The sequence below is a fragment of the Lontra canadensis genome, unplaced genomic scaffold (assembly GCF_010015895.1).
Source record: "Lontra canadensis isolate GAN:19392208 unplaced genomic scaffold, GSC_riverotter_1.0 scaffold88, whole genome shotgun sequence".
Classification (NCBI taxonomy): domain Eukaryota; kingdom Metazoa; phylum Chordata; class Mammalia; order Carnivora; family Mustelidae; genus Lontra; species Lontra canadensis.
The window spans coordinates 5,681,445-5,706,884 of NW_022631082.1; the positions used below are offsets into that span (position 1 = coordinate 5,681,445).

At 53.2% G+C, this 25,440-nt stretch overlaps 3 protein-coding genes across 12 annotated transcripts in view; 2 read left to right on the forward strand and 1 right to left on the reverse strand.

Annotated features, from left to right (window-relative positions):
- Window positions 1-3,642, forward strand: part of DNM2 (dynamin 2) — an 82,654-nt gene extending 79,012 nt beyond the window's left edge. For 4 of the 9 annotated variants that reach the window (XM_032884015.1, XM_032884011.1, XM_032884010.1 and 1 more), the window contains 2 exons: window positions 1,002-1,253; window positions 1,842-2,756. In XM_032884015.1, the coding sequence (XP_032739906.1) occupies window positions 1,002-1,253; window positions 1,842-1,911 (322 nt within the window). In that variant the 3' untranslated portion in view covers window positions 1,912-2,756. Of the gene's footprint in view, window positions 1-1,001; window positions 1,254-1,841; window positions 2,757-3,248 lie in introns of those variants that run through there. The other 5 variants (XM_032884013.1, XM_032884016.1, XM_032884012.1 and 2 more) reach the window with 2 other exon arrangements.
- Window positions 3,383-6,495, reverse strand: TMED1 (transmembrane p24 trafficking protein 1). Of its 2 annotated transcripts, XM_032884021.1 has the most exons (5): window positions 6,209-6,284; window positions 5,606-5,761; window positions 5,395-5,492; window positions 5,071-5,254; window positions 3,383-4,441 (listed from the first exon to the last, which is right to left on the reverse strand). In XM_032884021.1, exons 2-5 carry the CDS (start codon window positions 5,687-5,689, stop codon window positions 4,223-4,225), a joined length of 585 nt encoding a protein of 194 aa, XP_032739912.1. In that variant the 5' UTR covers window positions 5,690-5,761; window positions 6,209-6,284; the 3' UTR covers window positions 3,383-4,222. The 2 variants fall into 2 exon arrangements, with proteins under 2 accessions (XP_032739912.1, XP_032739911.1); XM_032884020.1 differs by lacking the exon at window positions 5,606-5,761 and having other exon boundaries at window positions 6,209-6,495.
- Window positions 6,496-12,787: 6,292 nt separating this feature from the next.
- On the forward strand, window positions 12,788-25,102 carry CUNH19orf38 (chromosome unknown C19orf38 homolog). Its single transcript, XM_032884022.1, has 7 exons — window positions 12,788-12,941; window positions 14,040-14,348; window positions 16,383-16,475; window positions 17,894-17,921; window positions 18,688-18,731; window positions 20,031-20,068; window positions 24,904-25,102. The coding sequence occupies exons 1-7, from the start codon at window positions 12,911-12,913 to the stop codon at window positions 25,051-25,053; spliced, it is 693 nt and encodes a 230-aa protein (XP_032739913.1). The 5' UTR covers window positions 12,788-12,910; the 3' UTR covers window positions 25,054-25,102.
- Window positions 25,103-25,440: the final 338 nt, after the last annotated feature.

A 25,440-nucleotide genomic window follows, 5' to 3' on the forward strand; every position in this document is an offset into this window, starting at 1 on the left:
TCTGCGGAGGCCACTTTCCCGCGAGTCCCCGGCTCTCCCAATGTGGCCTGCCAGGCCCCAGCCCCGGGGGTGGCTGGGGTGAGGGGACCTAGTCACAGTGGGAGCTGCTGCCCGGCCTGGGCCTGAAGGACAAGGAGAGAGAAGGGTTGGCCGGAAGGCCCGTCTGACTCCTGGTGTTTTCCATCCGTTAAGCCCAAGTAGAAGCCAGAGAGGGCGAGAGGCCAGGGCAGCAGGGGCCCTGGGGTCATGGTCCTGGAGCACAGAGCGCAGGCAAGAACGGCTGGTTGGGGGGGATCTGCACAAGCAGCTGGAGGGCATGACTGGCCTGTCCCCTGCCCCCTCAGCCACCTCCGAGCTGTTGGAGGACATACTCTGGCAGGGGCAGTGCAGAGCCTCAGACTTGGACACCTAACCAGTGACAGGGCAGGTGGCTAGAGCACAGAGGGTCAGTCAGGGGAATCTCCTAGAAGGTGTCAGCCCTGCCAAGGCCTCAATGAGCCATGGAGTTACTTAGGAAGACGGAACAGCAGGCGCTCCAGCCCAGGGGGAAGCCTGTGGGGTGCCCAGGGCAGGGTTGGAGGCACTGGACTTGATTTGGAGTCAAAGCTGGGCTCTGGAAGGATTTCTGCTTAATGAGGGTGGATTGGAGGAAGCAGGAAGCAGACAGCCCAGAATAGGACTGGTGAGACAGAAGTGGCCCTAGGAGCGAGGTCAGAGAGAAGTAGGAGCCCCTGGTGGCCAAGGAGAGGTACTGGCAGGCCCTGGCTGGAGTTTTAGCTGGGGGCACAGTCATTGCTAAGCCCGTGGTGGCAGGGCGGATGAAGGGGCCCGGGACACCATGCGGCCTGCTGCCCAGGAGCAGACATACCCCTGTGCCCCCCTGGCTGCGGCCGCTGCCAGCCTGTGCCACACCGTGGCCCTCTTGGGTTTCCACAGCCACCCTGGCAAGGCTGGTGCTCCCCACCCCCTTCTCCAGCTCATACCCTCTCCTTCCTCCACAGCCCCACTCCACAGCGCCGACCCATGTCCAGCGTGCACCCCCCAGGCCGGCCCCCAGCAGTGAGAGGCCCGACCCCGGGGCCCCCTCTGATTCCCGTGCCAGTGGGGGCAGCAGCCTCCTTCGCTGCGCCCCCCATCCCATCCAGGCCTGGACCCCAGAGCGTGTTTGCCAACAATGACCCCTTCTCGGCCCCACCTCAGATCCCGTCTCGGCCAGCTCGGATTCCACCCGGCATTCCCCCTGGAGTGCCCAGGTAAGGCTGGACCCCCGCCCCCACACTCACTGCCCACCACTAGAGCCACCAGCCCTCGCCCTAAGGCCTCTCATTGAATCAAGGAGCTCTCCTTGTGCCTTGTGGAAAATAGAGCCTTCATACCCCTTTGGCTGGTGTGAAAACTAAGGCCCAGAGAGCCCAGCTTGCTTGCCCAAAGTCACAGAGCAATGGAGAGTCAGGCTGACTCCCAGGTTCCCAGGCCTGGCCTCTACCTCAGTGGGTGGCCCACCATGCAGATTTGGACTCTGCGCCTGGGGCCCCTTCTCCTGGTTTTCAGCTTTGTTTCCTTACTGAGGACACACATATGAGCTGTCGCACACCCCTCCTTGCCTCACCCCACCCAGCAGACCAGGCTGTGTTCTCCACAGTTCTCCCGTGAGGAACCCGAAGTGCGGGGTGGGCGGGGACTCACCCAGAGTCACACGCAAGCTCCTTCGTGTCTAGCAGCATTCAGAGCATCGGGCACCGTTGGGGGAGTAGGGGCCTGGGTCCCCTCCCTCGTCCTACTTATGGCCTCACTGCCATCTCCCCCTCTCCCCTCCCCGTCTGTCTTTATTCTCTTTGCAGTAGAAGACCCCCCGCTGCGCCCAGCCGGCCCACCATTATCCGCCCAGCCGAGCCATCCTTGCTCGACTAGGCCACGGGGGGCGTGTTTTCAGGGGGTCTTCGCGCACCCACCCCCACCATGCGGGAGCTTCGGTGGTCCGGGCCCCTCCGCTGTCCCTGGCCCTGTCATCCATATGCCAGGACCAGGCTCCCTGTGGGCAGCCCCCTGACTCCTCCTTAACCTTGGCCCCCATCCCCAGCTGGACACAGCACTGAAGAAGGAGCCCTGGAGCCCTGAGGCAGGGGCGGGAGCTGGGCCGTTGCACTTTGGGGGATGGAGCCGCAGGGTAGCAGGGGAGGGAATGCTCTGGGCACCATCTTAAATGAGCATCCAGGCCCCGGGGCCAGGGGGGGTCTCACCCCGGACTTCTCTGGCCAGGAAAGCCTGAGAACAGGCCTTTTGGAAACTGGGGCAGCAAGAGTGCCTGTCCCCCGCAGCTCTTCCGGGGGCCCAAGGAGCATGTCCGTTTCTCAGCAGCAGGAGCTCCAGGCAGCGAGCCAGGCCCAGCAGGCCCTGTGCTGCCCACCCTGCAAGTTGTAAATATTCCTTCCGTGGCCGTATTAATCACACGGCCGAGCCTCGGCTGCCGGAGGTGCCTTCGCTGGGGCTGGAAGCCTCCGTCCTGCCGGCCTCGCTCTCTCCTCCCTGGATCCCCTCCTCCTCCTAGGTCCCCGGGGTGGCTTGGGCTCAGGGCTGAGTGAGTGGGGAGGCTTGGAGGGGCTCCTGGCTCCCACCCAGGCCTCCCCGACGGGGTGGGCCTCCGGCGGCCCATCGCAGAGCAGCCCTTGCTCTCTCCTCGCACGGTTTGACCACTGTAAGTGCCTGCACTCTGTATCCTATTAATAAACTAAAATAAAGGGAAGAAGCTTCTGGTGGCTGCTGTGTGGGCCTTTTGTGTTGGCGTTCAGGCTGAGGACGTGGGCTGCTCAACCTTCCCCAGGCAGGCCTCTGACAAGGACCACCCCCCTCCACCCCGCCACCATGGGCGTGCTCCTACCTTGCTCCTACCTTGCTCCCACCTTGCTCCCACCTTGCTCCCGGGGCGAGTTCACTTGTTCCAGAGGCAAGCGTGCTTTAGAGGGAAAATCTCTTGGTTTTCAGAACACATCAGGCATGGGGACAAACGTTCACCGCTCCCCCTCCACACATACTAACCCAGGGGCCTGGCTGCAGCCCCTGACACAGGCCTGTGGTGGGCAGCAGAATCACGCAGGAGAGAGGGAATCCCAGCCCTCTGCCCCCGACGGCCGTGGTCAGGGCCCCCTCCCCACCACTGCAGTCCTGAGGACTCCACCCGGGTCCAAGGCCTTCTGGCTCAGCCCAGGTCACAGTTAAACTTTGCTTTCTGATTTTTCTCTTGTGCCCAGGCGACCACCTCCATCGGCTCCCGCCCGGCCTTTCTTCTGAGCTTCGTGGGAGACCCCTCCCGCCTGCCTGGTTTGCCCCCTTGGGGGCAGATCTGTCCCGGCTGGTGTCCCTGAGCCCCAGTCACCAGGCTCTGTGATTTTCTGACCATAATTTATTGACTCCAGTGCCCAGGCCAGACCACTCTTTGTTCTGTGAAGCTCCTGTGCAAAAGCTTTGCCTGGGCCACCCCTCAGCCCTGCCTGGGGCCTCTGCAGAGAGAGCAGGAGGGGCAGGTGGCCATGCAGCCCCCCCCACTCCTGGAGTTCTGGTACGAGACCCCACAGCAAGCCCACCCGGCGCTGGGCTGAGGGGCTGGGCTCCTTCCTCTCAATAAAGTGACTCTCCTGGCAAGAACACTGTAGCTGTGTCTCCTTCCCGGCCTCTGGCATCAGCAGGCCGGCCCCCGCCCAGGAGCTGCCCCCAGCAGCAGCAACAGGCCTCTGGTAGGGCGACAGGGAGACAGAGGAATGTGTGGGGTCCCACAAGCAGCAAGCCCCCTCCCGCCGTCTCCTGCCTCAGAAGGCCAGGAGGGAAGGGAAGGGCAAGCTTGCTTCCTGGCCCCCATCCCACACCGAGCTGTGCCAGTGCAGGCTGGGCCTCGGGCTAAGGCACACGCATTACCGGAGGGGACACAGAAAGGGGCCAGAAGATCCAAGGGTCGCGTTCAAATGCTGCAGTGCCGTCCCCTCCATGCATAATTCCCAGGAAAGCAGGTGCAGCCACTGAGCTGTCCCTCCTGGAGGGCCCAGGCCTGTCAGCCAAGCCAACAAGGGTTTCTCGCCTGGCTCCTGGCAGGGAAGAGACACACGAGGGCCACACCTCGGGCTCTGACTGCGTGGCCTTCCCTCCCATAGGAAGCAGTTGGGGGAACGGACCCCAGATCTCACACACATGTGCCCTGCTGCCCCTCCTTTCCCTGTTCTTCCTTCTGGGGCTACGTGGGCACAGGGCGCTTGTCCTGGAAGAAGCGCTTGAGCGTGCAGACCTGGAGCACAGCCACCAGCAGCAGCACGGCCACGTTCACCGCGGACCAGAAGTTGACCCGCTCCAGGTTGCCCTCCTGCAGGTTGCGGTCACGTGCCTCAAAGGCCCGCAGGAGCGTCAGCATCTGGATGCTACGCTCCAACCGGGTCTTCATGGTTTCGATGGACTCCTGTGGAACAGAGAGAGGGGCAGGGTCAGGCCTCTGCCCTTTGGGGAGCAGGGACCAAGAAAACTGGGGTGATGGGGTGAGCCTATGTTTCAGGAGGAGAGAGCTGAGAGGAGACTCTTGTGGCCAGGCTGCCTGAGTCTAAATCCTCTCTCTGTGGTGACTGGCTGTGTGACCTTGAGCAAATTAATTAGCCTCTCCAGGCCTCCTTTTCCTCCGAATTGCAGTGAGAATTGAATGCCTAAATAAGTATTAAAAAAACGGACTTACTAGTGGTTAACAGCACAGTTGCTAAAGCCAGACTGCCTGAGTTCGAATGCAGCTCTGCCAGTTGCTGTGTGGCTTTAGGAAAGTTATTTAGCCATCCTGTGCCTCAGTTAAAATGGGGCATTAGAAGCACATTTCCTACCTCATATGGAGATTTCGTGAGTTATTTAAGCTCTTAAATTCCTATATCTAGAAATGCACTATTATTTTAACTGTGAGTGGCTACTGTTCTAATTAAGGTGGAGGCACCCCGGGGGGTTTGGGTCAGGCAGATGCAGACCCCAGCCAAGGTGGGAGAGTAGGGGAGCACTGTTGCCCCAAGCCAGAGATCTGGGACAAGTGGCCCCGGCTCAGCCTGGGCGCACCTTGATGTCCTCCATCTTGACATCCAGCATCTCTTCAGGTTCCACAGCCTCCGCCCAGCCCTCGACCTCCTCGTCATCCTGCAGGCTGTCAAAGATGAGTTCGAAGAACACCAGCTTCTCAGAAATTGTGCTGAAGGAGTTGTCAAAGCACAGCTTGTAGTCCCCAGCCTCCGTGGGCTCCACCCTGGGAGAAAGACACAGACGCACATGACCCACAGTGGCCGGCTGGCCGGACTTTGAGAGGCAGGGAAGGTAGTAACCTGAGGCCACCAGGGAGGGGCAGGGCTGAAACTAAACCCAGGCAGACAGTGGGACTTGACTCACGTGTGTACCCCATCTGCCTTGCGGGACTCGCTGACCAGCAGCACGCCCTGAGGGCTCTCGAGTGTGAAATCCACGTCCAGTCCAGCACCTCCGATCACCTGGGGCGACAGGTAAGAGGGTGGAGGGCTAGGGGTAGGCCAAGGGCACCTGCCAGGGAAAGCCAGGGCTGGACCAACCCGCACAGACCCATCCAGGACCACCAGGGGCCTACCTGAGCGCGGACACCTACACCTGCAACCTGGTCCTGCCCCACCTGTCCCTCTGACCGCGCCCCTTGCCTTGGCTCAGTCTTCATTGATAGGACAGCTTTGGGTTGGGCTCTTTCATCTGGTCACGCCCCCGTCGTAAGTCCTTGATCGACGTTTACTTGGCCACACCCCAAGTGAGGTGACAGGGCCCTGCTTTCCTTAACCCAAACCCCGAGAAAGCCTCATGTTGGCCACGCCCTTTCTAGTAGCCCATCTTGGTCATGCCCACCAACTCCCCAAGTCGAGCCAACTTTTGGCCACGTCCACTCGTGAGGTTCCTAACCTGTGAGGTTCCTAACCCGTGAGGCGCGCCCTCTTATAACGGATGGCCCCGCCCCCTCCGGCCGCCTCACTCTAACCCCGCCTCCTGCCATTATTCACACCCACTCCGCTCCCACGCCCAGTCTCCACCAGGTCCTGCTCGTTCTTCCTAGCTCCGCCCCCGCGCTCTTACGCACCGGCTCCTCCCCCTCCCTCTTTCATCGCTGTCTCGCTTCAGCTGCTTGGCCACGCCCCCTCGTCCTGGCTCCGTTCGGTCGCATGCTTCCCGACTTGGGACCCTGTACCTGGTACTCGGTCTCGAGGCTTGCGTTGGCCGGCGCAGACTGGTAGAAACATTGCTTCCTCCCCGCAGGCAGCAGGAACGTGAACTCGCCGTCCTGGATCGGCGGGGGCCCTGCCCCCCCAACCCCCACCGGCGGCAGTAGTAACCAGAGAGCCAAGGCTAGGGCCGCGCTGGCCGCCATCATCCGGGTCACCCTCCGGTCTGCGGAGAGGTCGCGGTTCCTTTAAGAGCTAGCCCTGCCCCTCTGCTACTCGGTGGAGCTCATTGGCAGTCTCTTCTGCCGGTGGTATGAAGCGAACGGAGAGAAAAAGTGAAGGGCCCCCTGAGAGCTTAGCTGCCCGTATGAATGCCTGCTGTGCCTTAAAACACTCAAGCTTCTGGGGGCTTCTTTCTGAGCAGCTTCTAGCTCTAGTCTCCACGGATGGTGAGGGAAAATGATAAAAATAAGTACTATGTTTCTCAGGCAAAAGTTAAGACAGCTAAGTCGGAGGTTCCCGGGACCTTTTAAGGCACCTCCCCGCGGTTTTCCCAGAGTACGCTGCGCGCGACGACCCTTGAGCCTTCTGGCCCGGGTGGAGTGGACCTTAAATAAGGGCTGGGCTTGGACCCGTATGCTACCGTAGGGCTCACGTATAAGTTGATTCAGCTGGGGGCGAGAGGGAGACCCTTTCGTATTGATGTGGGGGTTTCGTGTTCCTTGTCCGTGGCACCAGGTTCGCCGCCTGACCCTTTACCCCCTTTGCTCCTTAGAGCCATCACTTTGTCGGTTTCCTCGTCTGTACTGGGGTGATGGGACCACCGCCCCATAGGGCGGCGGTGGGACTCGAGACGAAGCCCTGCCCGTAGCGCTCCGTTTCCTTGCGTAGAGTCCGTAGAGGGACATAGCCCAGTCTGCATCCCAAAGGTCCCAAACTCGGGGTGGGGTGGGGGAGCAGCAAGTAAATAAACAGAGTAACTGATGTGACCCAAGGTAGGGAAAATGACAGCCAGATGCTTACGAGGCAGGAGAGTGTGGGCCTGGGAGCCACAAAGCCTCAGTCAGGCCACCCACACCCACTCTACTCCTTCCACCCTTGGCTTGGAATCATCCCACCGGCCCTCCGTGTCCTCATCCCTAAGACGGTGTGATGCTCGTCTTACCTCATTGGGGTGTTGTGAAGATTGAGAGAATGCTCGTTCGGCGCTTGGCACAATATAGGCCCTCAGCATGTATTATCTGCTATTTTCCAGGCTGATCGCCCACCACTAGGCAGCCCACCATGTAACCTCTGCTCCCTCAGTCTGGCTTAGAATATTTGGAGGCGACCACCCTCTGGGAAGCTGGCAGATAAGCCAAGAAGTCACTGGAGAAATGGACTCTACTTGGTGATTCTGTCTAAACATAAGGAAGAATGTTTAGATGGAAATTTTGAGTCTTTAAAGATAGGCCCTGGAGTGGCGGGCAGTTGTTGGCAGTTACTCTTCATATACAGCTGGTGGCTGTCAGCTCTTTCCTGCTTTTGGAGAACTTGGGGAAGTCACACCACCTTGTGTCAAAGTTTATGTACAGTCACTGTTACTGTTCCTTCTCATTTCCAAAGTTTTCTGTCATTCAAACTCGCTGCTTGGACATTTTGAAAAAAAAATTTTTTTTTAATTTATTTAACAGAGACACAGCAAGAGAGGGAACACAAGCAGGGGGAGTGAGAGAGGGAGAAGCAGGCTTCCTGCTGAGCAGGGAGCCTGATATGGGGCTTGATCCCAGGACTCTGGGATCATGACCTGAGCCATAATGATTGAGCCATCCAGGTGCCCCAAGTTCTCCAAATCCTTATCCACATGTACCATTTTCTATTTATTTCTATTATGGCCATCCTAATGGTTGTGAAATAGTATCTCATTGTGGTTTTGATTTGCATTTCCCTAATGATGTTGAGCATCATTTCAGGTGCTTGTTCAGCATTTGTATTTTTTTGCTTTGTTTTGGTTGGTTTTGGGGGTGTTTTTGTTTGTTTTTTTGTGGGTGTTTTGTTTTTTTTGTTTTGTTTTGTTTTGAGAAATGTCTGTTAAGTCTTTCGCCCATTTTAAAATTGGGTTGTCTTTTGGTTGTTGAGTTATAATAGTTATTTATATATTATAGAGAGCAAGCAGAAGAAAGAAAAAAGAAACAAAAATCTTCCCTCAGATTTATTCTGGGGCACTCCCTCAGACCTGGGTCTGTAAAAAGACCTGCTTTTCCAGGTCATTTACAATTTTGCCTTAGCCTTCACTTCCTGTTTGCACTGGGTCTAGAGATAAGCCTGAGATGAAAGCTCAAGGTCTTCTCAGGTCTTTTCTGAGCACTTTTCCTGCCCTGGGCATGTATGTTGTTCGCTAAATCCCCCAGTATATATGGGTGCTTCTGAATGCCTTAATTACCAGAGAAACTCTCACCCCAGCTCTTCCTCCCAGCTTTTGGCATGTCCATTGTTGTGAAAATTAATAAGAGGAAACCTCCTTTAGCATGGAATCAGGAGGTAGAAGGGGGAGCTCTCACACCCTACCACTCATTGTCAATTGCAGACCCCACAGGAAGAGATGTACCTTGCAAACTGGTACTTTCCTACCTGACTCTACTACCACAGCAGGGGAAGAAAGGTTTTCTCCTGCTGGTAGCAGCCCAGCCAATGAGAGACTGAGACTACTCAACCAATGAAACATCACTACACTTCCAACTCCCAGTTTAATCCGATGGATTTCTTGTTCATAACAGCCTTCCGGACTCCCCCTTTCCTCTATAAAAGAGTTTTCTTCTTTGTTCTCCAGACCTCTCTGTGAATTTGCTGTGGCTTAGCTTGTTCTCAGTTGCATTTCTTTGCTATTCCTGAATAAACCCATTGTTGCTGGTAAAATCACTGGTTAGTGTTGTCCTCGATTATAATATTTTGCCCCAGGTGGCTGTGGGTTATTCCCTTTGCCTTACAGTGTTTTCCAGGAATGCGTTCTGAGTTCAACAGACAAACACCTTGAGTCAGTCCCATAGGTACCTGCCAGACATGTTAAAACAGACAAACACCATACTGCCAACCTCAGCGACCGGGTACCAGAGCCCCATACTGGGGACACAGGCTGCTGTCTTCAAGACCTCCTCCACGCTGGGAAGATGAGGGAAGGGTGGGGAAAAACACCACAGAGCTTTCTTTCCTGCCTTGTTCAAGTTTCCTTTTCATTTTGATTCAGTGTTCACTCGGTGGGCACAAACCTTTGCCTGTCTTCTAGAGTTTGGATGAACTTGATTCTGACTGTGTTTGCTCAGTTTGTCGAAGTTTCTGTTTCTTGTTTGCTTCAGTTGAAAACACTACCCCCTGTCCAAGTAGTCAAGAAATACTTACTGAGTGTCTGACACTGTGAATAAAATAGACTCTGTGTCCGCATGGAGCTGCCATTCCCGTGGAGGAGGCCAGTCATACCCGCGTTTGGAACCAAGATGATTTCAGTTAGTTGTGAGCACCGCAGAGTAAATGTTGTGTGATTGGTGGATGGCTTGGGGGGTTGGGCTTCCCTGAGGAGGAGGCATTGAATCTCAGACTTGAAGCAGAGGGGAGAGGAAGCAAATCGAGAGAACCAGGCTCTGAGGTCAGAAGGCACTCAGAGGGCTCCAGGGGCAGAAAGGAAGAGTGGCAGGAGGGGAGTGGCCAGAGAAGAGACGGAGCAGTTATACAGGCCACGTCCCGTGGAGTCCATCTTCCCTTTGCAGTGTTGGCCTGCAGTCAGCCTGGGCTTCTTACAACCACGCAGAGTTTGCCGACTGGCTTCTCGAGGCCAGGAATCCCCTGAAATTATAACCAAAAGATTCTGAGCGTGTGTGCTAGACAGTCTTTGGGTGCCCTACCTGAGCCCTTCTCCACTCCTTCCTGCCCTGCTCTGTGCCCCTGGAGGCTGATCTCTACACAGCGGGTCAACTTAGCTGCCTGCCTTTTCCTTTCACATCCAGTTGGGTCTGGTAGGAGATCCGAGGGCTGGAGGAGAGGTGGGTGCAGGTAAACATATACTCTGGCTCCCACCCTGTTGGGCTGCGTTTTTCTACCAAAGCCTGCAACTCCGGCTATCCCTAAGTTCCACAAGCTGCTCCTTCCCTAGCAACATCAGGCCTGGGCTGGTAACAGCTTCCTGATCCGGGGAGTCACATCCCTTGCTGATCTCCCTTCAGCCTGCCCATGACTCCTAGTTGTACCTCTTCTAGGCGTTATCTGTACAAAAGCTGACTGATACAGGTAAGTGTTTTTCTTTGTCTGAAGTCAAAATTCCAAGTTAAAGATTCTTGCACCAGGTTAAATGCTCCCAGCATGAAGTCCTCACATTCATCCAAGGTCTTTCACACATATTATTACGTCTACCTAGAATGTCCTCCCCTTGTCTCCTTCTCAGGGTTTTGAAGTCAGATAACACCTCCTCCCAGAAGCCCTCCTTCAACCTCCAGAAGAAGCTAGGTTAAGAGCTCCCCTCGGTGACTGCCTCCATTAGAGCACTTCACCAACTAGACTGTCATTGTCTGGCTGTCTGACCCTCTAACCGAGCTCTGAGCATCCTGAGGGCAGGAGTTTTTCTCCCTCACAGTGTCCCTGGCACTCAGCACAGTTCTGAGCCCTTTGTGGCACTCAGTAAACAGCTGGTGGAATAAATAAGCCAGGAATCTCTCTTAACTCTGTATCTTACACAGCCAGGATAGAGCGACAAAACTAGACTGAATATTTTTTGACTTTCAGGTCAGACAATCAAGAACTAGTTGTGGTTTACTGTGTGCCAACCACTGGGGTAGGCATTGGGAAACTACAGGAGGCACCACAGACCCTACCCCTGCACCCTGGAATGAAGAGAGCTGGATGATTTTGATAAACTCAAGCATGTTCTATAAATCATGATGACCTCATTTAATGGATGTTTACAGACTATTATTTGAAGCAACTGCAGAGTGTACTTTCATTTCAAGTGCATAAAGAATGTGGATCAAGATATGCTGGGCCATTAAAGTATCCCTTGGTCTCAAGGGATAGAAATTATATGGAGTGCATTCCCTGGCCACAAAGGTATTAAATTAAAAAATCACTAACAGTAAGCTCTCCAAAAAATCCCAAATGTTTGGAAATTGACACATTTCTAAATAAAGTATGAGTCCCGGAAAAAATTCACAAGGGAAATAAGAAAATATTTCTAACTTGGGCACAACAAATCAGAATGTGTAAGATGCAGTTAAAGCAGTACTTAGAGGGAAATATATAGCTTTAAATGCTTATATTGGGAGATAAATGTTTAAAATCAATGAGTTAAGCTTCCATCTTGAGAAGCTAAGAAGAGCCAATGAAACATAAGGTAAATAGAAGAAAGAAAAAATAAAGATAAGACAAAAAAACAATGAAATCCAAAGCAGAAAATAGAGAAAAATAGCAAAGCTAAAAGCTAGTACTTTGAAAAGATTAAGAAAACTGATTTACCCCCACCAAGACTATTCAAGAAAAGAGAGAAAAAACACATTACCATTGAAAGAGGGGCATCGCCACAGACCCTACAGACATTAAAAGGATAATAAGGGAATAGGAAGAATTTTTACTGATAAGCTCTACAACTTAGATGAAACAGACAAATTCTTTGAAAATACAAGCATGCTAATTTCAGGACACTGTAGTATATTTCAGCAAGGAAATTTTTCTAAGTCCAGAGGGATCTGGAAAGATTTCCCAGAAGTTATATTTAAGCTGAAACCTGAAAGAGAAGTGGAATCTTAACAGATTGATATAATTGTGTCCCAGGCAGCAGAGACAGCACGTGCAAAGGTCCTGACATTGGAATGAGCCTCATGTATCCAAATAAAAACATCCAGCATAATGGCCCTTTTTTGTTGTTTAGTGACCACATACTTAACATCCTTCCCTAGTGTAAACCTCCAGGTGGACCTGCCTGACTTGAACAGAAATGTTGAGAGAGACCAAAGCAAACCTACTGGTAAGACAGACCTTTGGAAGTTTCTGGGTTGTAAACGGGAGGCAATTTATTCTGTAAACTATATCATTCCCTCGGTTTTGGACCTACTGTTCTCTTTCACAGGGATGGTCATGCTCCCATGGCCTCACACTGGGAGCACTCACAGCTCTAGCATTACATTTTGGTATATATTATGAGTTCTTTGGATCTAATACCTGCAACTCTTAGCCCCATTCTGCAGAGCAGCAAACTGAGGCTTCAGAGGCGGCCCATGTCTTGCCAGAAGTGCAGAGGCCAAGCACTAACCCCTATGCTCTATCAACCTCTGCCCAACATGTTTCCACTTTGGAACTGGTTGGGCTGAGGTTTGTGTCTTGGGCATGGGTTTCCCAAACAGCCTCATCCCAACCAGAAATTGTCTTCTCAGGGAGGAAACACACACACACACACACACACACACACACACACACACACACACCCCTGATCATCTTAGCCATGTGTCCCTTCTCCCATCTCTGCAGAAATGTGGCCACCAAGGTGCAGCGACGTGCCAGAATCTGATGTGCGTCCGTGGAAGGGGTGGGGAGAGGGGAGAGTCCCTTTCGGCAGCTGAGTGTGTGTGTGCAACTTCCTGCCAGTGAGGAAACATTCGTTCCAATCAGCCCTGGTTCTCCTTTCCCTGCTCTGGCCCCACAGGAGGAGCTGGCGGTGAGCCGTGGGCCACGCTGGCCTCAGCCAGATTTCCCGGCCAAACTCTGGAGGAGAGATGCCCTGGACCATCCTGCTCTTTGCAGCCGGTGAGCCCAATGTCCCCCCTGCATCAGCCCCACCCCGCTCCCACCCCCCCTGCCCACCTGACCTCTGCTCTGGAGGCAGAAAGCAGCCCAGCGTTGCCTTCCCCAGGTGCTGGAGGAGGCTGAACGCTGACAGATTTGCCCCAGAGTTTTGGAAATGCCCCCAGGAGCATGGCTTTGTCTTAAGGTGCTCCTCACTACCAGCACATCAAGGCTATCAGAAATCCCACCCCGCTGGGGACAGCTGTGCCCACGCCCCATGACTCAGCCCCGCTTGGCTTCTGCAGGCTGTTACCTCTGGGGCTGGGGCAATAGGAGATTCTGCTGGGGGCCAGGGGAACCTGTGCAAAAGTCTAGAGGCCAAACAGGGAGAGGCTTGTGTAGACCTCGCCTGAGCTCTGCTCGGAAGCCTGGGGCCAGCTGAGGAGACACTGGTACCTCCTATAGGAAACTGTACCCACCAAACCCCAATTCCTCACCATGGCCTGGGAAACAGGAGAACCCCTTTTGCTCTTTGTTCCTCCCATCCTTTCCCTGGCTCATCCCCTCCAGCCACCCTGACCTCGTTGAAGACCCCACACCCCTTCCATCCTCCCAGCATTTGCCCAAGCTCTTCCCTCTGTCCGGAATACTCTCCCCTAGTTTTTCCTATGTCCCCTCTTCAGGGAAGCCCTCCATGGCCTCCCCAGCCAGTGCAGGTTTCCCATGACCCTGTCTGATGGGCTGCCCAGTGCTTCTTGTCTCCCTGAGAATGTCTGCTCCTCGGGGCAGGCATATCTATCTGTCCATCTCATTCATGTTCCATCCCCAGCACCTAATAGGACCGGGCATCAGGTGAGTGCTGTTGATGGAAGTACTAAGGCTATGATCTCATCGCTATGTAATAACCATTTCGATGATAATAAAATGACTCAAACGCAGCAACCCCCTCCCAGGTGCCTAGTCCCCGAACCCCTCAGCATAGCAATGGGATAGGGTCAACTACCTACTTGTAAAGAAAGACTGAGGCCCAGAGAGGGTCAGCCGCTTGCCCAAGGCCACAGAGCCAGGCAACTCCTCTACTCTAACCACTCAGACTGCCTCCCTTTTTCTGCATTACAGGCTCCTTGGCAGTCCCAGCACCGTCCATCCTGCTGGTGCCCCCGCACCCCAGCAGCCAGGAAGATCCCATCCACATCGCCTGCATGGCCCCTGAGGGCTTCCCGGGGGCAAATTTCACGCTCTACCGTGGTGAGCAGGTGGTCCAGCTCCTGCAGGCACCCATGGACCAGCTTGGGGTCACCTTCAACCTAAGCGGCGGTGGCAGGGAGGCTCCAGGGGGCCCATTTTACTGCCAGTATAGGGTGCTAAGTGAGGACCTGAAGCCGCAGCTGTCAGATCCCAGTGAGGTGGTCAACGTCTCCTACCCAGGTAAGACCCTCCTGCCCGCCTTCGCAGTCCACGGCTCCATTGGCTCACCGCCGAGCCTTTGCCTGTGCTGTTCCCTCTGCTTGGAAGCCTCTGTGGAAGGAGCCAGGCATCCAGCTGGCCAGGGCTCACTCACCTTTCGTTGCTGAATTCTCACAGTCATCCCACGTGACGGGTTCAGTGATGCTCCCCATTTTGCAAATAAGGAAACTGAGGCACAAGTGATGAAAGGATTTGGCCAAGTCACACAGCTAGCAGGGCAGCAGAGCTGGGATCCCATGGGCCCCAGTATCCAGGCATTAACCCTCCACACTCTGCTGCCCCGACCCCTCCTGGCCACGTACCAGTTTTGAGCACCCTCTATGCACCAGACACTGTTCTTGGACCTGCAGTTTCAGCAGCAAGTAAAATGATGTCCCTACCCTCCCCTAGCTGACATTCGGAGGGGATACAGACAGTGGAGAAGCAGGGAGGCCAGAAAATATTCAGAGTAGCCAGCAGGAGCCAAATAAAGAGGCCGGGATAAAGTACCAGGTAGAGAAGGGCGTCGTTTTAAGTACAGAGGAGAGTGGCCAGGGAAAGCCTCCAAGGGAGTGACATTTGAGCAAGACCAGCCATGTGGGGATCTATGGTGAAAGGGTCCCCAGTAGAGGCAGCCAGCTGTGCAAAGGCCCTGAGGCTGGCATGTGTCTGGAATGTTTGAGGAACACTGGGGCGCTCTCTCTGTAGGGCTGAAGCATAGTAGGCAAGGAGAGAAGTTGGGGGAGAAGAGGGCACGGAAGGGGCAAGGAGGATCGTGCAGGGCCTTTGGCTGCATCAGGGACTTTGTTTCTTTGTTGAAGCGAGACAGAAGGCCTGGAAGACCAATATTTTCCTGTGGTCTTTTCAGGACAGGAGGCTGGGTGTGGGCTCTGGATCAAGGAGCAGGAGGGAGGGAGGAGGAGTCTCCAGGTAGAGCCTCTGCTTCACCATCCATCAGAACTTTCCAGCGGCAAAGAGAACTTTGTTACCCGCAGAAGCCCCACTTAAAGAGAATGTTGTTGCTCACAGAAGCCCCAGAGCCTTGCAATGACAAAACAGTCTGTGTCTTTGAGCTCCACCGTCAAAGGCCCCCTTCAATCACCTTGAGTTTGTGGTCTCAGAGTGGGGAGGGGACAACAGCCCTCCTGCCCCAGACGAATGAATGAACAAGGGCTAACAGTGTGAGAATATCAAGTATATGTCTGTTCCTTCCCCTTCCTGGCTTAGCTCCTGGTCTCCATAGGGATTGGGTCATCTCCTATCTTTCCTGAGAGATCCCCTCTCTTCAGGGAGGGGAAGTCAAATCCCTTGCAGAAAAGTAAACTGTGAAGCTGGAGCTTCATGCTTTTGTGGCTGACCTCTGCATGGATTTCAGGGTCCACCATGGGGCTGGGGATGGATGTCATCTGACACCCCTGGTATCAGGCTGAAGCCAGCAGGACTCTCAGGCTGCCAGTAACTGGAAACTTGACTCAAACTGGCTTCAGCAACAAAAGAGAATGTGTTGGTTTGCCAAACTGAAGTCAGTTTGCAGCATTGACTTTAGGCATGGCTGGATCCAGGTGCTCAAAGAAGTTAAGTATCATTTGCCAGCTCTCAACTCTGCTTTTTTGTGTCTTATTCTCAGGCAAGAACCCCTCTTCTTGGTGTCAAAATTGTGCCTAGCAGCTTTAGATATATATCCTACCAGCATTGTAACGCTGGCCGGAGGAGTAACCCTCTCTTCCTGGTAGTGGAGCCAAGACTCAGAATCAGCTCTCATTACCTCTGCTTTGCCCACATGCCCATCCCTGAACCAATCACCGCGACTGGGGGGTGGGGGATATGCTAACTGACCAGTCATAAGACTTGCAAGATTCCCAGGGTCCAGCTACACCCAAGTCAAATGGTTGGGCAGTATGGGGGGGGGGGGCTGGCTCCCCAAAGGTAATCTGGAGGAATGACAGGTGTCCCACCTTCACCCTGCACCCCACAACTTCATAACCTGTCCCCCCTCTTTTTCTCATGTTCCTCTAGTGCCCACTTGGATACTGGCACTCTCCTTGAGCCTGGCTGGAGCCCTCCTTCTCCTTGCTGGGCTGGTGGCCATTGCCGTGGTGGTCAGGAAAGGTAACAGCAGGCAGAGATGGCGTACCCCAGAGGCTGCCCGATGTGCAACTGCTGGGATGTGTAAATGAGCCCCCAATCACACCCATTTTTTAGGAGCATGGAGGCACACAGCTAGGGAGGTCTTACTCCAAAACTTGCAGTAAAGAAACTTCCAGAAGTGCAGTGTTGGTTGTGGGGCGGGGGAAGTTGACATATATTTTTAAATTATAAAATATATATAACACAAAGTTTCACATTTCAACCCTTAATTTTTTTTTTTTTTAAAGATTTTATTTATTTATTTGACAGACAGAGATCACAAGTAGGCAGAGAAGCAGGCAGAGAGAAGGGGAAGCAGGCTCCCTGCTGAGCAGAGAGCCCGATGCGGGACTCGATCCCAGGACCCCGAGATCATGACCCGAGCCGAAGGCAGAGGCTTAACCCACTGAGCCACCCAGGCGTCCCTCAACCCTTAATTTTTAAGTGTCCAGTTCGGCAGCATTGAGTACGTTTAATTCGTTACGCAACCATCACCACTGTCCATCTCCAGAACATTGTCATCTGCCCCAACTGAAACTCTGTCCCCTTTATTTTTTCTTTTTTAAAGATTTTATTTATTTATTTGACAGACAGAGATCACAAGTAGGCGGGGAGGCAGGCAGAGAGAGAGGAGGAAGCAGGCTCCCTGCTGAGCAGAGAGCCCAACTCGGGCTCGATCCCAGGACGCTGAGATCATAACCTGAGCCAAAGGCAGAGGCTTTAACCTGCTGAGCCACCCAGGTGCCCCCTCTGTCCCTTTTAAGCACTGACTCACCATTCCTCCTCCCCCAGCTCCTGTCAATCACTGCAACTGACAATAAACAAAACCAAGCCAAGCAGTAGTAGGGGGCACCTGGCTGACTCAGTAGGCAGAGCCTGCAGCTCTTGATCTCGGGGTTGTGAGTTCGAGTCCCATGTTGGGTATGAAAATTACTTAAAATAAAATCTTTAACAAAAAAAAAATTTTTTTACATGCTTGTTTGAAGCTTTTACCAATACACATTACTCAGGTAATTGGGCGGTGGGGAGGGTTTTGCAGTAGCTCTCCTGTGAGTGGCACGTTTGCCGGAGGAGAAGGCAAGGTTGGGTCACAAATGTATGAGGGAGACTTTGGAGACTTTTTTTTTTTTTTATAGATTTTATTTATTTATTTGACACAGAGAGAGAGAGATCACAAGTAGGCAGAGATGCAGGAAGAGAGAGGGGGAAGCAGGCTCCCTGCTGAGCAGAGAGCCCTATGCAGGGCTCGATCCCAGAACTCTGAGATCATGACCTGAGCCAAAGGCTCAACCCACTGAGCCACCCAGGTGCCCCTGGAGTCTTGTTTGTTTTGTTTTTGCAACTAGAAGGCAACCACGACTAAAATCTAATAAATGTTTATTTATTTGTTTTGTTCCCAGTTAAAGTAAAAAAATTGCAGGAGAAAAGGTGAGACCATCTCTGGAGATCCTCAAAGGGTGCTTTGGTGGAAAGAAATACCAGATGGTTGGTGGGTACAGGGTAGAAGTTCCTGATGGGTGTTAAGGACTCAGACCTGGCCAGGTTCTGGGGACAGAGGGCACTTCCGGTGCTTGGTGCAGGGGTAGGTGTCTCCATTCCAAACAGCGCCCTCTCGTGGGAGGGCTGCTTAAGAGGAACAGGGGTCAATTATAAAGCACCTAGGGTGTGCCGAGCACTGTGCTAGGAGCGGCCGCTTGAGTCCACAGCTGCTCACAGCTACTGCGGGAGCTGGCCTTTATAAGTAGTCCCATTTTATAGATAAGGAGACTGAGGCTCAACTTAGCCACGCAGGGAGCAAGTGGCTGAGTCGTGCTCACATCCCTTAACCACTGACTGCCCCAAATGGTTGTAATACTCTATAGGAAGTCAGAGTTGGGAGAGGCGAGTGGCACCCTCTGGGGCTGTGCGGTGCCCAACTTGTAGCCTGTAGGCAGTGGCTCCAGCCTCAGATTCTTCCCTGAGAGAGGGCTGGAGCCCCCGCTGCCTGGTGGCATAGAGCTAGCAGCAGCCCCAGGGATCGAATCCCGACTTCACCAGGCGATGTGGCTCCTGGAAGAGAACTTCTTTCTGAGGGGACTCGGGGGAGGATGCAAAGAAAGGTGGGGAGTGAAGGCCAAGTTTGGAGCCAGGGCTTCCTGGAACAACCCTCCGGCCTGAGAGGAGCGTGTCATCACTCTCCCAAATCCCTTTGCAGACAGCGAGAATCCTGCTGGGTTCAGATCAACTTCGCCACCACAGGTATGTACCTTGTTACTCTGATCCCCTGCCAGGGCAGGCTCACCCCCTCAAAAATGCTAGCGGGTCTCCTAACTTGCTACTGAGCCTCTTCTGCAGCCGCTCACTTCCCTTAGGGTCAAGGACACACCCTCCCCTCCCCCCAGGGCCAGGTTTCACCTCTCACCTTCTCTCTCCGCCTCATCCTCGGGCCCTTCAGTCACCCTGACCTCTGCCTACAACATTCTTCCTCCCTCTGGTCTTGGTCTAGAGGCCGCCTTCTCCGGGAAGCCTTCCCGGACTCTGTAGACCGGGGGGTGTGTTTATATTTCCCTGCCTTCAGCACCCTATCATTCTTCTTACCCCTCGCGAGAAAAACACAAGTGTGTATGTAACACTTGCTTCCAGTGCCGGGCCCTCAGTTCCACGGGGGACAGACTGCCTGGCCCTGTCCTTAAGTGGTGCCCCGTTTGTGATCCAGAACGTGTCATCCTGAAGGCTTCCACCAGGGGGCGGGGGGCGCTCAGGAAGGGGCCCCAAGCAGAGAAATTCTATCCTCTGTACTTTCACTGTTCCACACTTTTTTTTTTAATTTAAAAAATATTATTTATTTATTTATTTGAGAGAGAGAGAGCACAAGCAGGGGGAGCAGCAGCAGAGGGAGAAGCAGCCCCCCTCCCCTGAGCAAGGAGTCCTACTCGGGCTTGATCCCAGGATGCTAGGATCATGACCTGAGCGGAAGGTAGAGGCTTAACCGATTGAGTCACCCAGGAGCTCCCACGGGTCCATACTTTTACTGAGAATCTACTATGTGCTAACGTTTGGGGGGTCTCCCTCAATGACCAAGACAGGTGCTCACAAGCCCATCCTGCAGTGGGGAAACAGCCCATGGCCAGCGGGACCCTGTTTGGGGCCAGGAGGGCAGTCCTGGGAGGAAGTGGTGTTTAAGCAGAGATGCAGTAGGCGGGCGTGGGGGGATGGAGGCGGGTGGAGAGCAGACAATGGAAGGAGAGCCTGGGGCGGTGGATGAGCTGAGAGAAGTTCTGGAAAGTGGGAGCAGAGAGGAGAAACCCATTTATCAGAGGGCCACAAGAGGCCCCTGGGGGAGGGCTCTGAGGAGAAAAAGGACACAGTTCAGTTTACAGCTGGGAATGGTTCACTTTGCAAAATGGGCTGGAAGGGAGCAAAGCATGCTGGGAGATGGATCCCCAGCCCTTCCTCACAGTTGACTTGAGGCCTGTGGCTCTGAGGGGAGGGCCCCCGGAGGGCAGTGAGCAGGGATTTTATACTGGCACTGGGCTTTCCTTTCTCTTTCTATTTCAGATATGACCTTTGATAACTCTCTGTTTGCCATCTCCATGGTAAGTCATTGCATTTCTTGGTCCTGGGTTTCTGTGGACTGTCTTAACCTCTGGAAGACCACCATCAGGCTGGGCTGACCTGATATCTCTGAGCTTGGGGTGGGGGGGTGGTGGTGGCTGGGAAAAGCCCAGAATCCCTGAGCAGGGATTTGTTTGTGAGCTGAGAGTTGGCTCTGGAAAATCCCAAGGGATGGGAGGCAGCCACGTCCAGGCCGTCGGATGCCCCTAGGCAGGATTCCCGGGCCGCCTTTGCACACCATGGGGCCAACCCTACAGAATGGTGACAGGGGACTCAGGGTGAGCAGATGGGGTCACGTGCCTTTTTTTTTTTTTTTAAGATTTATTTATTTATTTGACAGATAGAGATCACAAGTAGGCAGAGAGGCAGGCAGAGAGAGAGGAGGAAGCAGGCTCCCCGCTGAGCAGAGAGCCGGATGCGGATGCGTGGCTTGATGCGTGGCTTGATGCCGGGCTCGATGCCGGGCTCGATGCCGGGCTCGATGCCGGGCTCGATCCCAGGATTCTGCGATCGTGACCTGAGCCGAAGGCAGAGGCTTTAACCCACTGAGCCACCTAGGCGCCCCAAGGGTGACTTGCTTTTTAACAGTCTGATGCACACTGTAGTCCCCTCCTGGTAAAGAAAAGCCTGTATTTATGTTCAGTTTCAGGGATTTCAGCTTAAATCTCCAAGCTGAGCGTTTCTCTTACAGGTGGGGAAGGTCTCTTTGTAATCTGCCCCTTTGCAAGTGGGCACTTTGGGACTGCAGTCAGGGAGCCTGGGTGGGGAGTTGGTGTGCCAAGAGTACCATAATGGGAGAGGGTTGGGTTGGTTCAACACACCCTTCCTGGGTGTTGGGACAAAAACAGGACAAAGCCTTTAATTCTTCAGAGCTTTCTAATTTCTCCCGGGGGGGGGGGTGGCGGGGAGACAGACGATGCCACAGGAGTGGGAGGGAAGCTCACTTCTCCCTTAGATGGGAGATCCAGGAAGTCTCAGAGATGGCTAACAGGCAGGGGGGTAGCTACGGAAGATGGCCCCAGGCTCGGGACACGTTCTTGGCACCGTCCAGGATAACTGGAGTGGAGCCGAATGGAGAGTCGAGGGGAGCCTCGCGGAGAACTTTGTTGCCCCGATGTGATGGGAGCCATGGAGCGTTCCCGGGCGGGGAAGCGGGGGCGGGGGAGAGGTGACCGATTCAGGTGCTCACCCGCGCCCTCTGGCGGCTGCGGGGAGGACAGACTTGGGGGGCGTGGGCCGACCAGAATGTGTCATTCGGGGGGGTGGGGGGTGGTTACCAGCACCGAGGCGACCGTGCTGGTCCAGGCGAGCTAAGTGGTAGGTGCTTTGGTCCAGCGTGTCGGCAGCGGAGGTGGAAGAAGGGAACGGATGCTGGTCATATCGATTCAGGAGACAGCAAACACGGCGGATGATGGACGGAGGGAGAGGGCGGAGGGAGGCGGCTTGGAGTCCCGGGGAGCCGCGGGCGTGGAGGGACCAGAGACGCGCCCCCTTACCCGGCGACGCCCAAGGGCGGGTGCAGAAGCGATACTGGGGTTCCGGAGAGAGGAGCAAGGGAATTTAAACTGTGTATGAATGTGGGAAGGAAGGGGCTTGGCCCCGTTGGCCAGTTCAGCCCTGTGAGGTCTCAGTTCCGGGACAAATCCTATGGTGTTAAGAAAAAACAAAAAACGAAAAACAAAAAACAAAACCCTCCCCCCGCCCAAAATCCAGCACGCAGGGCAAATTCTAAAACTTTCTGTGAGAAGACGTGCTGTCAAGGCACCAGGACTCCAGGGATTTTTCTTTTTTCCTTTTTTTTTTTTTTTTTAAAGGAAAATGAAACAAGTGGAAACAGAGACTGGGAGAAAAATTTAAAAAGTATCTTAGTCCTTGTGACTATATATGTATATTTTTTTAAATTAAAAAACTTGGGGGAGGGGAACACCTGGATGGCTCAGTGGATAGAGCATGTGACTCTTAATCTCAGAGTGGTGAGTTCAAGCCCCATGTTGGACAAAGAGCCTACTTTTTTTTATTTTAAAGATTTATTTATTTATTTATTTGACAGAGAGAGAGAGACCACTAGTAGGCAGAGAGGAAGGCAGAGAAATAGGGGAAGCAGACTCCCCGCTGAGCAGAGAGCCCGATTAGGGCTTGATCCCAGGACCCTGAGATCATGACCCCAGCTGAAGGCAGAGGCTCAACCCACTGAGCCACCCAGGCGCCCCCAGAGCCTACTTTAAAAATTTTTTTTTCATATGAAATACATCCATATATCAAAATTATATATCCAGTAAAGCATCCTTCTGTCAGTAACCCCTGTCCACTCCGTGGTCTCCCCCTCCACATGCAGACAGCCACCACCATTAGGAGCTTCTTGGAAATGCAAGCAAAAGTGAAAAGAGAGGGTGTTTATCCTCATGCTTTCAACATAAATGATAGCATTTTAACCACACTACCATGCTTCCTTTCCTTCATGGAAAATTCTAGTGAGATCTTTTCTAGGTATTCTTTATTTTTTTTTTCATTACGGTAAAATATACGTAACATAAAATTGACCATTTTAGCCATTTTATTTTTTTTATTTTTTATTTTTTTTAATTAATTAATTTATTTTTTATTTTTTATAAACATGTATTTTTATCCCCAGGGGTATAGGTCTGTGAATCGCCTGGTTTACACACTTCACAGCACTCACCATAGCACAAACCTTACCCAATGTCCATAACCCCACCCCCCTTTTCCCAACACCCCTCCTCCCAGCAACCCTCAGTTTGTTTTGTGAGATTAAGAGTCACTTATGGTTTGTCTCCCTCCCAATCCCATCTTGTCATTTTAGCCATTTTAAAAAATGATTTTATTTATTTATTTGACAGACAGGGAGAGAGGGAATACACGCAAGGGGAGTGGGAGAGGGAGAAGCAGGCTTCCCGCTGAGCAGGGAGCCGGATGCGGGACTTGATCCCAGGACCCTGGGATTATGACATGAACTGAAGGCAGACGCTTAAGGACTAAGCCACCCAGGAGCTCCTTTAGCCATTTTTAAGGTCCAGTTCAGTGGCATTAAGTGCATTCACCTTGTGCAACCATCACCGCCATCGATCTCCAGAACTCTGTCCTGCAAAAATGGAACTGTCCCCACTGTATACTAACTTCTCATTCTTAACCAACCCGAGCCCCTGGCATCTACCATGCTCCTTTCTCTCTCTGCGGATTTGCGTATTCTGGACATTTTATGTAGAAATGATGCCATATAATGTTCATCCTTTTGTGTCTGGTGTTTTACAAAAAAGATTTTATTTATTTGAGAGAGAGCGAGAGAGCACACACACAGCATGGGGGAGGGGCAAAGGAAGAGGCAGAAGCAGACTCCCCGCTGAGTTGGGGGCCCCATGCAGAGCTCCATCCCAGCACCCTGGGATCCTGAGCTGAGCCCAAGGCTGACCCTTAACTGACTGAGCCACCCAGCCACCCAGGCTTACTTCACTGAACATAATGTCTTCAAGTTCATTCATGTTGTAGCAGGTGTCAGAATTTTATTCTTGTTGAAGGCAGAATTTTGCTTTCTGTTCATTTGTTGATGCACACTTGGGTTGTTTCCGCCATTCAGCTATTATGAACAATGCTGCTATGAACATGGGTATGCAAATATCTGTCTGAGTCCCTGCTTTCAATTCTAGTTTCTTTTTGAAGCATTCGATGGCTGAAATAAAAGTGAGGCAGCTAATCGTTCTCCATCTTGTATTGTGATACCCTGATATTTGCTCTAGGATGCCCTAGGAAGTGGGGTGGACATTTTTTTTTAAATTTTAATTTTTAAATTTTGTTTATTTGAGAGAGAGAGAGCAGGGGGAGGGGCAGAGGGAGAGAGAGAGAGAATCTCGAGCAGGCTTCCCGCTGAGCAGGGAGCTCGATAGGGGCCTGGATCCTAGGACCCTGAGATCATGATCTTAACTGAAATCAAGTGTCGTACACACAACTGATGGAGACACCCAAGCACCCCAACATTTTTTTTTAATAGACAAGGACACAGAAGCTAATTATGGCCTTACTGGGATCATCCAGCTAGGGACATATGGGGCTGGGATGGAACCCCAGCCTGCTCTCACCCACTAAACTTCAGTTTTATCAAGTTCATCTCTTCTGGTTTTTTTTTTTTAAGATTTTTATTCATTTATTTATTTGTCAGAGAAAGAGAGAGAACAAGCAGGGGGAGCATCAGAGACAGAGGGAGAAGCAGGCTCCCCACTGAGCAGGGAGCCCGATGTGGGACTCGATCCCAGGACCCTGGGATCATGACCTGAGCCAAAGGTAGACGCTTAACCAACTGAGCTACCCAGGCATCCCAAGTTCATCTCTTCTTGACTGGCATTTGGGGCAGGAGCATCTATGGTAGAGGAGAGGATAGACTTTCGAGGCAGGTTTTGTGGGAGCCCAGAACAGGGCAACAAGGTGAGGGAGGGGAAGAGATAATGGTCACAGCTTTGTTCACTTAACTATTAGCGCTTGCTATGTGACAGCCACTTTATCTATTTAATTCCTCCATGTTTTGTAGCAACCCTAGGAGGGGTCTAGGAGGCTCAGAGAGGTTGTTACTCAATGGGACAAGGTGGAGGTGGGATTTGAACCCATGCTGTCTGCTTCCCTACTCAGCATGCAGATAGGCAGGAGGACAGAGGACAGGATCTGGGTCCTGAAGCTGTGGGGTGGTGTGTGGGGCTGAAATGAGACCGGATGGACTGGGTTGGGGGTATCTCAGACTCAGAATGTAGGGAGACCCTGGATCCTGGAACCTCAAATCACCCTGTTCTCTGTTTTTCCTCCATGGACAAAGAAAATGAATCCAGAAGAAGATGCAACCACTCTAGATGCGTGCTCAGGCTCCACCGAGACACCTGGCAGCTCTGGGCCCCGGAAAAGGCCCACCTCCACATCATCCTCGCCTGAGCCCCCCGAATTCAGCACTTTCCGGGCCTGCCAGTGAGGCTGAGGACCGGGCGCCCCTCCGTGTCTGTGTGTTCTCCATTCAGCCGCTTCTCGCAAGGGCCTGATGTCCCTCCAGCTACTCTGGGATTTCCGGCTGCTGTTTTCTCAGGGAATTGACAGGCGGCAAAGGGAATTCTTGGCTTTGGGACCCTCCTCACAGAGAAGCAGGAGTAGCAGAGGGGGCACAGACATTGCCCTGGAGTCTGGACAGAAAGCAGGAAGACTCTTTGTGGGTTCCCAGCTTCTCAGACCACGTGAGGAGATGTTAGGATCCCTGTGGCCCCCAGCTGGGCCATAAGCGGTCTGGGCCCTCCACACACCCCTCCGATTTCCTCCTCCCCTCGCCACATCTGACTTGACCAACCCAACCGGGTTTTTGGAACAT